At 40.0% G+C, this 11,995-nt stretch overlaps 1 protein-coding gene and 1 pseudogene across 1 annotated transcript; one reads left to right on the top strand and one right to left on the bottom strand.

The window, feature by feature from the left end:
- Nucleotides 1-722, bottom strand: LOC126800846 (uncharacterized; annotated as a pseudogene).
- Nucleotides 723-9,168: 8,446 nt separating this feature from the next.
- On the top strand, nucleotides 9,169-10,515 carry LOC126800844 (F-box/kelch-repeat protein At3g06240-like). Its single transcript, XM_050528261.1, has one exon. It carries the CDS (start codon nucleotides 9,169-9,171, stop codon nucleotides 10,513-10,515), a length of 1,347 nt encoding a protein of 448 aa, XP_050384218.1.
- Nucleotides 10,516-11,995: the final 1,480 nt, after the last annotated feature.

The raw sequence follows: 11,995 nt of genomic DNA, 5'->3' as shown, positions 1-11,995 counted from the left end.
CTATACTGTACACACAAACAGAGCTTGAAAATCTGCTCAAAGCACACCGTGGATTGGGTGATACGTAATCTCTTCCTTCTCAAAATCGAAGGAAAGTACTCGCCCTTCTCTATTCATTAGAACAGCACTGTTCTTCCAAACAGCCCCTGGCATATAAAGTTCCTGAATGGCCGGCACAACTGCTAACTGTTTTGTCCAAGAAAAATTGGTACCTTCAAAGTCGACCATTATCCAGATTTCAAATGGTTCAGGACAGTTACCAATGCAGTACGTGAAAGCCATAAAGAGCAATGGATTCTTTCAACAATGCAAGACGCATGGTATAGAGACCGTCATTTGGATCATATATAGAAACCATCTGGAAGCAATAAAGTATGGAAGAGCTCATCTCCTGTATCATAGAATATGATAGTGAGTCTACTGTTATCCTCATCATTCTGGTCGAACTCAGAGAGGAGGTCCTTCCTTTGCTCATTTCCAAACCAATAGAGGAGACCTTCAGAGTACAACTGGAAAAGAATAGGCCAGAAGGTAATAGTTTCTGTATCCAAATAATTGATATTGATCCCCCTCCAAGAACCAGTACCCAAGCTGTATAATTTTTCCCTACGAGGGTGAATAATCAGACGATCACTATCATATAAAATTCGCCGGTTCGACATGACATTAATAATCTTTGGATTTGGGATCACAGCTATGTAGTACAGACACCGCGACACCATTACGGCGCAATACCGCGGCATGATAAATCTTCAAAACTTATATCCTAACACGGCATCGACACGTTAATTTATATATAATTTAATATATATATATATATAAATATATTAATGTGTAAAAAATATATATAGTACCGACATGATAGTTATAATATCAAATTAAAGTTCCAAATTCATTCAATTACATAATAATTCATAAGAAATAACATAAAAAATGTGTAAAGCATGTGATAAAGTGCATAATTAACAACTTATTACGAAGTTGAATTGATATTCATAACAAGATTAAACTAGCCTTCACATGGCTTCAATCACACAAGAGACAAGTCTTTTTCCCCATACCTATACATATAACAACCAATTATCAAAACATGTAGATCCAAGTAATTCTTCAACAAAGTATTGATGACTAATAGCAATATATATCATAAATTTGCCTTCACAAGTAAATCAAGACTCCATCTCATCTTCAACAAATATAGTCCTCTCCAACACCGGTTCATCAAGGGACAAAGTGGCAAGTTGAAGCATATCAACATTCCCTGACAACATAGACTCATGACCATCTCCCGCAAGATCCCACACTGAATCCAAAATCTTTTTCGTAGCTAGGATGCCTCCTTGCCAAAAGATGAAGATTTGTGTGAACATAAACCAAATCGTGTGCTCTTTTTTGTTGTAACTTGTTCCTCTTCAAACCTGTAATGACCCGATTTTTTTCGGAATAAATTATTTGAATTCCTAGACTTTAATAAGTGTGTTTATTAAACCGCATTTGTTTCGCTTCACGACGTCGTAAAATCGAAAACGAAACCATCTTCAGAAATCTAATCAGAAAAACGTTACATTTCGTGACGCGGGAGTCGACTTTTACTCCGTCGCTCGTTTTCAAAAAACATCATTCACGAAAGTTGTAGAGCTCGTCGATAGGAGTTCGTGGACATGTCAGTCGTTTTAATCGAACGTCGTACGTGAAAGTTATTAATGACGGAAGTTAGTTTCCGATTTTGGAAAAGGGTATAAAAAGGAAAACTTTGGAATTAGGGTTTCCAATTTCGGAAACTCTCACTTCTCCCTCTCTATCTCCTCTCCCCACAGCCCTCTCCGACCCTCTCTCTCTCTCTCTCTCTCTCTCTCTCTCTCTCTCTCTCTCTCTCTCTCTCTCTCTCTCTCTCTCTCTCTCTCTCTCTCTCTCTCTCTCTCTCTCTCTCTACATCGCCTCCGGCGATCTCCCAACCCAACCCATTATGGCTCTCACCGCTGGCCTCTAGAGTTTCGCACGGCCCTCCGCATCAAATCCCGAGCTCCACACGCCTCCCCTCACCGCCATGAGCTCTCGCACGACAACCATAGGCCTACGATTTCCTCCGCCGTCCGAGCTACTCCTCCGGCGACGCAAACACTCAACGATCGCTCCACTCCACCGCGCCTCATCCTCCGGCGCCTTCCGATCGAATTGGAACCCAATCCGAGCTATAGCAAATTCCTCCGAAAACTGAACACCGCCGGCATCTCGAGCTTCTCCGGCGATAATCCGACGGTTTCAAGGTTCAATCGAGGTGAAGGTTAGTTTAATGTGATTATTGTGGTTGTTTGTGATTGTTTTGGATCTCCACCGGAAGAGGAGGATATGGAGAGAATACCTCCGCCTTAGGCGGCGTGTGAGGGAGGGTGAAGGGGGCAAGGAGGCGGCCTGAGGCCGTAGGAGGGTAGAGGCGGAAAAAAGAAAGAGATTTGGGCGGCGGAGGGCTACCACGCGCGCCGGTTTGTGCAGCGCGCGAGCTCCATGCGCTGCCACTGTGGAGAGGCGTGTGAGCGCCACGCGCGGACGCCGGAGGGGGCGCGTGAACAGTGATTTTCAACAATAAATTTTGAAAAAATATTTTACGTACGGTGAATGTAAAAAGTAAATTACGTACAGTAAATGTAAAGGTATTTTATGTACAGTAATTGTAAAAGTAATTTCTAAAGGGTAAATCGGTAATTATTATTTAATGAGACAGTATTTATGATGGAATAGTACATGGATGTACAGGAATACGTAAATAGTATGTATTTGTACATAACTACGTAAATAGTATGTACTTGTTTATGAATACGTAGTTAATTTGTATTTATATAGTAATACGTGAATAGTATGATGTGAACAGTAATTTCGTAAAAACTAAAAATTGCTGAACAGTAAAACATTATTACCGTTTCGGCACATTTCACAGTTTCACGCAACGTTTTCCTTTCTTTGTTTGCAAGTGGTTTAATATGTTTATGTTTACATGAATGAAGGTAACTGTGGGTCACAAGGAATGAAGGATTTCATGAACGAGAGAAAACTGATAGACCTTCTGAGTATGTGCCTACTTATGAAGACAAAGATGGAGATTGGATGCTTGTGGGAGATGTACCATGGGAGTAAGTTCTCGTCGATCAAATTGGTTAACTAAAATTCAACACTTGACTCAAATGAACGATGTTGCTAATATAGTATTTTATATCTTGGAGGATGTTCGTCGATTCATGCAAAGACTTGCGAATAATGAAGGGATCCGAGGCAATCAGACTTGGTTAGTACTTTAGCTACATTATCACTGATGGTAACGCTTCTAAATTCACTTCTTATCTATTCTAGATGATCGACACAACAAGTAAAAGATTCGAGTTCAGAATTGTGGAAATTACGCTCAGGAATATAAGGTGAGTAAAAATCTCACATTGACGAATCTACCCTTGCGGAGATTCATAATTACGCTTAATTAAAAAGAATGAACTATTATAAGTATATGATATGGTGGATTGTGTATGTGTATAGTTGGTAAAATAGGTATATATATATATATATATATATATATATATATATATATATGGTTTGCTATATCATATACTGTCATAATTTCCATTTGCGAATGAGTTCATTATAGCTTTGATATTGATTTATTTGAGCATGTCTCTTGGATTTGTACAATAACATGTGATGGTTGTTTGTACAATAACATGTGATGATTGAGAGTATGGAAACCTACTTTGAGATGATGGTGTGCTCTGAGATAGAGAAGATGATGATAGCCACATTCATCTTAAAGGATGATGCCCTAGATTGGTGGAAGAGCACGAGGCGGGCTGTGGATGTGTCTACCTTGACCTGGGATGGTTTCACGACACTCTTTAGAGAAAAGTACTTTATAGCTACAATGCAGGAGGATCTAGAACTTGAGTTCCTTGAGCTAGTACAGGGAGATATGACTGTCAGGGAGTATGAGGCCCATTTTGCACAATTGTATCGGTTTGTCAGACCACTTGGTGCAACCTCCTTAGCCCAGAAGTTTCTATGGGGACTTAAACAAAAATACAAGACCATCATATCAACACTTTGTCTGTCTACCAAAGAGTTGACGTATGAGAGTGCCCTGAATTTGGAACAGGCTAATAAGACACGCGGAGGAGATGTGGAAAATAGAGATACTAGAGGAAAAGGCAAGGCAATCAGTGCAGGCAACGGGTTCTCAAGACAGAAAGGTGGATCTTGGAAGAGGTCGAAACCCTATTACCAGACTCTGGCCAAGGCAGCATCTCCTTTTGTTAGGACCGCACCGGTTAGACCGATGACAGCAATAAGGTGTTTCGTTTGCAACAACATGGGGCACTACGCCACAACTTGTCCGAAATCAAAGAGAACATGCTGTTATAAGTGTGGGCAAGTGGGACATATGGCTAAAGACTGTACCCGACCTCCGCAGGGTAGACATGAACATCAACAGAGACAGTTACCAGTGGGCCAAGCTAGAGTGTTCGCAGTGGGTCAGCGAGACACAAGAGTGGAATATACCTTATCTATTTTTGACTACCTTTCTAGAGTACTGTTTGATACAGGAGTATCACATTCATTTATTGCTAGTTCGGTAGTGGAGATGTTAGGATTGATTCCTACACCTCTTGGAAACTCTTTATGTGCCACTTTACCTCTTGGAGTGTCCCTTGAACTTGAGACAATCTGCAAGGCTTGTCATATTGTAATTGGAGGTAGAGAATTCTCTGCTTCTTTGATAGTGATTATGAACCACACCTATGATGTGATCCTAGGAATTGATTGGTTGAGGCCGCAACACATAGTGATTAATTGCTTTGACATGGTGGTGTTCTTCTATAGACCCGGAGAATCAGTATTTCGTTATCGTTGCCTCAAGTCAGATAATGCCATGAGAACATGAGTTTTGGCACATGTGGAATATGTAGATCAAAAAGTAACTATTGCAAACTGTAATAACCCGATTGGAGCGAATGTTGAATTGTTTTTAAGTTCATAAATTTTTGAAATTTAATTAAACGAATTTTGTTTGCTTAGCGAAGCGGTAAATCGAAAACGGAAACGTTATCGAAACGTTTGATCAGAAAAACGTTACGTTTCCGTGACGTGAAAAATCGACTTTTATTACGTCGCTCGGTTGCAAAAACTCCCTTCATGAAAATTATAGAGCTCGTCGATACGAGTTTGAGGACACGTCACGCGGTAGAATCAGACGTCGTATGTGAAAGTTATTAACATCGGAAGTTAGTTTCCAATTTTAGAAACGGGTATAAAAGGGGAATTATACAGGTTAGGGTTTCCATATTTGGAAATCCTTATTTTCTCTCCCTCTCTCCTCTCTCCGCGTCCCTCTCCATCTCACCCAATCTCTCTTTTTCCCTCTCGGCTTCCACCATCGATCTCCCTCCTCCGAGGGAGGTGCTCCTCACCGCCGGCACCAGCGACCTCGCAGGCACGACGCGACGCACCACCGAGCAAGACGCAAGCCAGCTCGCCGCCGTGAAGCTCGTCGCGCCGCACCGGACCCGCATGACTAGACCGAGCTCTCCGACGAGCTCCGGTGCTCCCAAGACCAAAAATAGGTGAGGATTCGACTATAAATGATGTTGTGATTGTTGTTATGTGTATGGTGGATTTTTTGGATGATTTGTGGAGGAGATCGGAGTGAGATCGGAGGGGAGAAGAAATGATGAACACCGCCGCCTTAGGCGGCGCGTGTGGGAGCGTGGAGCGGTCTAGGGGTGGTCTGAGACCGTAGGAAGGTGGAGGAGGAGGAGAGGATGGTTTTTAGGGCGGAGGTGGCGTGATACGCTCTCGTATCGGAGTAGGCGTGTGGGCCCCACGCACGGTCGCCGGCGAGTGGCGCGTGTACCCCACGCGCCGCCACGTGCGGCGGCGCGTGAACAGTTTATGACGGTGAATGTAAAAAGGAGATTTACGTACGGTAAATATAAATTTTATTTTACGTACGGTAAATGTAAATATAAATTACTTCAGTAAATGTAAAAAGTAATTTCAAAAAGGGTAATTCAGTAATTATTATTTACTGAGATAGTATTTACATTTGAATAGTATTCATACGTACTATAAATACGTAAACAGTATGTACTCGTACAAGAATACGTAATGGATGTGTATTTGCACAGTAATACATGAATAGTAAATACGTGAATAGTACTAAGTGAACAGTAGATTCGTAAAACCAGAAATTGCTGAACAGTAACAGATTATTACTGTTTCGACATTTAAAGGTTTACATAACGATTCTAAATTTTTTTCTTATCATTTCAAGGTGATCGTTAAATCAAGGAAAGGAGTTACTGTCGGATTTGTGGAATTACGCTCGAGTTTATAAGGTGAGTAAAGAATGAAATATTAAAGATTTTGCCTTGCGGAGATTCAAGATTTTGCAAAATATTAAAGAATGAAATATGACATGTATATGATATAGTGGATTATATATATATTGTATAAATGGTAAATATGTACATATATATATAGTTTGCTATATTATATACTGTTAGGATTTCGTTTGTGAATATGATCACAATGGTGATGAGAATTATATATTGAGCATGTGATGCGATTTGTACAAATAATGAGTAGATTATTGTATGTGGTTTTAACGTTGAGAATTGTTAAAACGTTTTGTCTTCGGACGTGTTTATGAAATATGACATGTATATAATAAAGTGGATTATATATATATTGTATAAATGGTAAATAGGTACATATATATATATATATAGTTTGCTATATTATATACTGTTAGGATTTCGTTTGTGAATATGATCACAGTGGTGATGAGAATTATATATTGAGCATGTTGATGCGATTTGTACAAATAATGAGTAGATTATTGTACGTGGTTTTATGTCTTCGGACCAGTCTTCGGACGTGATTGGCATGTCGGAACCTAGCCTTTGGCCGGGCGAAAGTTACGATACAGTTAGAGCTCTAGTCTGTCTGCCAGACATCGGGTAGCGAGGAGGTTGCCCGATGTCGGAAATAGGGTAGCGAGGAGGTTGCCCGATGTCGGGCGTAGGGTAGCGAGGAGGTTGCCCTACGTCGGGCGTTGGGTAGCGAGGAGGTTGCCCAACGTCGGCGTGTACTACGTGAGGGGTAACAGAGGTGTACCAGTGCTCATTAGTACCCGTATTATAAATGCATTTGGGCAAACAGAGGGGTTGCCCGATTTCTCATGAGTACTTTCATTTTCATATTTTTGAGACAACCAGATGGGCCGTCCATTGACTCATGAGTGCATTTATATTTGTTTATTTGTGGATTTTTGTATATGTTGATATGCGAGTTATATTTTTATTTTACTCATACGAGCTGTAAAGCTTACCGGGTTTGTATTTACAATCCCGGTGCACAAATTCGATGGTGTAGTGGATAACTCCGCAGGTGTGGATTAGCGGGAATTGACGGACCGCTAAGAGAACTTGAAGTTATTTATCTCCTGCTGGTGCGAGGATTTGGTGTGACTATCTTGTGAGGTTGTTGTGAGGATTATACATTTCCATTTGTTATAATGTTGAATTATAATTGGGTTTGTAATAATCGGTTTGACTGAGTTGTATTTTGAACTCAGAGATGATCCGCTGTGGCATTTTAAATGATTTCGATTCGTTGAGATTGTTTTGGTGTTTTACGACTTTGAAAATTTGAGTTTTTAAGCTCGAAATTTTGGGGTCGTTACACAAACATTGTGATAGTATCTGAGTATAGTGAGGTGTTCCAAGAGATACCAGGGTTACCTCCTCAAAGAGTTGTAGATTTCTGCATATATGTGGTACCTGGTACGGCACTAGTGTCAAATGCGCCTTATAAAATGGGACAAAACGAACTTAAAGAGTTGAAGGTGCACATAGATGAACTATTAGACCAAGGGTTCATTAGACCTAGCGTCTCACTTGGGGTGCACCGGTTCTGTTCGTGAAAAAGAAAGATAGTTCTCTGCGGTTATGTGTGGACTACAGGGAACTGAACAAGGTGACCATCAAGAATAGGTACCATTTGCCTAAGATTGATGATTGGTTTGATCAGCTTAAAGTAGCTACGGTGTTCTCTAAGATTGATTTGAGATCCGGTTACCATCAACTCAGGGTGATGGAAGAAGATATATCGAAGACAGCTTTTAGGACCCGGTATGGACACTATGAGTTTGTGGTCATGCCCTTTGGTCTAACAAATGTACCAGCTGTCTTTATGAGTTTGATGAACCAAATCTTTAACCCGTACTTGGATGAGTTTGTTGTAGTGTTTGTGGATAACATTTAACTTGAACCACTTCCTATAAAACTTGAAGAGGGAGGTAAATGAACCTTTTTAAGTGCTAGAAGTTATAGCATTTCCGACTGCTGTTCTGATGTGACTTTGGGGCAAGCAATGACCCCATAACCTTTGAGTTTAAGAAAATGAGCCTTCACTCTCGGATGTGACCCATGGAAATTTCTTTTGCATATTTTTACATGTAACATAAACATTGTCTCCTTCCACTACCTCCTTCGTAACATACTTCCAAAGTGGTGCATTTAAATTTTTCGATTGAGCTGACTCAACACTTGATTTTGTCTCAGCTGCACTTGAGTGTACTGTACCCAGAATTATGGTGCCCATCAATTGACCAATTCCTATCTTTTGCCTAAAATCCTTACTGGTACACCCTCCGATCCAAAGCTTTCTAACAACTCCTTCCCAAAATTAGAGAAATACGTACCTAATTCGGATCTGAATCGTAGAACGTAATTGTCTGCGTAGATCATTTAGAATTGTTTAAAAAAGGTTGGCCTGAATAAATGGCTCAGTTTTTGGCATGCCGAAATACATGTTTTTTTTAACGTACTGGACATCGTATTACCAGAGGTTAATCCCCGTTGTAAACATACGATGGATAAGGGCAGAAATTCTTGCATGGCGTGCAATTAGATGATACAATTCTATCATCTATAACGTCTTTAATTTAATTTAACTATCTATATTGAATTGTATATTTACACGCGGTGCATCTAAAATTCTCGGAAACAATAAGTATATATTTTATTATCATGTAGTTACTTAACAAATAGCTCTTTGCCTCTGCACTATTAGAATTCCGAGCCTGCATGAGAAGGATATATTCTATTCATTTTCCTTGAAGGAGATATGGAAAAGTTTAGCAAATTGTACTTGTCTGAAGACTTCGTGGAACAACTTCTATCAAGATTGCCTCCCAAATCTTTGATGCGGTTTAAGTGTGTGTGTATTTTGTGGTGTAATTTAATCAAAGGCCCTAATTTCGTAGCTAAGCACCTTTCTAACAGTATGGGAGCATCCTCTATGCCAGTCCTTTTCAAGCGCCCTGTCTTCATAGGCAAAAACAAGAAAATCATAGATGAGAAAGAGGAATGTTTGAATGATGATGACAATGTAGAAACTCGGTTATCTTCACTTGATCTCTACGATGAGAATGATGTCGATGACGTCCTTTTGTCAATTGTAGTTGAAGATCTTAATCTCCCGCTTCCAGCTTCTCTAAAATTAAAACATTCTTCAGATCTCAGAATTGCAGGTCATTGTGATGGAATCATCTGTTTAAAACTTTTTATTGGTAACGTTATTCTATGGAACCCAGTTATGAAGGAATTCAAGCTTCTTCCTAAATCTTGTCGTCTCCTTCCCAATGATGATTATGAGTTGCTTGAGTATCGATTAAGAAGTTACTCTGAACATTTGGGATTTGGTTATGATTCCAATGGTAAAGATTACAAGGTTGTTAGATTTGTAATCTATGATAAAGAAGGTTATTGGTTCGGAGCAGAAGTATATACTATGAATTCTAATTCTTGGAGAGATATCAAGACCACATACAACGAAATGACAACTCATGTTCTTCAGTCTTCTGATTTGTCTATATATCTCAACGGAATATGTTACTGGGACGTATCTGGTTTACACCATCTTGAATATTATGAGGGATTCATTCTTTCATTTAATATGGTTAACGAACTATTTAATGAGATATCGTTTCCAAATTTGCGAGATGGATGTAGAGTAGCAACACTTGCAGTTTGGAAAGAGTTCATCGCTCTTTTTACGTATCAAGACGGAATTGGAATTCCTCAATCTAACGATATGTGGGTGATGATGGATAATCCAGGTGATGCCAAGGGTTCATGGACAAAACATTTAACTATAGGACCAGTGGAATGTGATGGATTTCCATTGCTATTTTGCAACAGTAACCACCTTTTCATGGTTAATGGTGGAGGACAGATCGTCGTATATGACACTGGCGCACGTATATTGAAGTATCTTCCTATTCATTTCATGGGAGATGTGATCTATAATCAAGCACTTGCTTATGAAAATAGTATTGTTTCCATCAAGGGGGGCAACGTACTTGACGGTATATATATTTCTGCTTTTTATGGTAGTGGTAAGTTTCAATCTAGCTACAGGGGAAAAGTTGATATTTCTGCTTTCCAAGGCATTGGAAGGTCGGAGCTGTAGGTATTTTTTGCTTTAAAGTTCAAGAATTTCCCAATGGCGAATAAATTGCCTCACCGTCGAGAAATTTGGCGTTCGGTGAAGTAATCATATATGAGCTCCATATGTCGAGCATAATTGAACTTTTATTCTCTATAACGTCATGGCTAAAACTTGTCAACCATTGCACTGCACTAGTGAACTTTGGATCGAAATTTAATTCCACAGTCGAAAAAATAACTACGAACTCGTGGCATCGTGGACATTATCATTTTTATGACCTTTACATTGTGAAAGTATTTGAATAATATTTCCGAGCACTTAAAAAATTACAACTAGTATTATTTCGGTCGTTATTATTATAACTTTATGCATGTTCGAGCTGGGAAAACGGATCCTCCTCAGAGAACAATCAGTAAGTCCCGGTGTCGAACCCTAGACGGTTCGACTCTTCGTTCTCTGTTGTTGTTGGCGTGCCAGTACTTTTGAGTTAGGTGTAACTTTTTTGCTTTGTTTGACAATGTTCGCGCTCACGTACTGTCTTTTTCTCAACTGATTGCTCCGCAGTTGCTGATAAACCGCTGAAGTTCGAATGACCTATACACAACCGGAGTTGCTAGGTACCTTTCACTCCACCTCAAGTAGATGGCCGATCTTACTTTTGACCACTTAGGGAAAATCAGAGCTTATATTGTGTCGTTAATAGCACGACTTTCTCGTGAATGAGATTTGCTGACTAGTGCAGACTTTTATGTTTGCTAGAAGCTAGGCTAGCGACTCGATGGACTTGACTCTAGTTGCCGAAGTTAATCGGACTTGTTTGCTACATGCAGCGCGAGGCGTACATCTGGGTAGCTCCGCTCCGATGGGAGACTTGGTTGCCGAAGTGAATCGGACTTTTACTCCGTGAGGAGATTTGACTATGCGGTTGCGCGATAGTTTATTTAACGTTGCGTGTCTTATTTCTGCATATTCGACTCCTTTATATAGAGAACACAACTTGTTCTTTCTTGCGAATCAAGCCTTGAGAACCTCTTAGTTGATTTGGATTCACCTTCCTTATTCAACTCAGATTCTATACATCGTTAGTCTCCTAAATCTATTCCAATACGACAGGTAATCTTGCTATGTGATATATTTTCCCCAAATAACCGGTCCACGAGCCTAAATAGTCTAGATAATACTAGAGTATTATTTTAGGCCCAAACATTGCCCCCCAGGCTTTGAAATTGAAGACCCCGCGAAATTGGAAAGGGCTAAAAGAAAAACTCAAACGGTTATCTTTTTTTTTAAATAATCTGAAACGCTTCACGTTCCCCCGTTGCCAACTGACGCGCGACCTCACCTCAAACCACTACAACCTTTCGAGCTAAAGTAAGCGAAAAACACTTACTGTTTCAAAAACTCCAACCAGTTCCAATCGAGCAGACGCGACTCTTCCCCGAACCCGTTAGTTTCGATTTCAGAAATCCCTTCAGTTCCTATATAAATCGCGATCTCGAAC

Source organism: Argentina anserina, chromosome 6 (genome assembly GCF_933775445.1).
Source record: "Argentina anserina chromosome 6, drPotAnse1.1, whole genome shotgun sequence".
Lineage (NCBI taxonomy): Eukaryota > Viridiplantae > Streptophyta > Magnoliopsida > Rosales > Rosaceae > Argentina > Argentina anserina.
The sequence above is the reverse complement of the archived record's forward strand: the minus strand, read 5'-3'. Positions and strand labels throughout refer to the sequence as shown.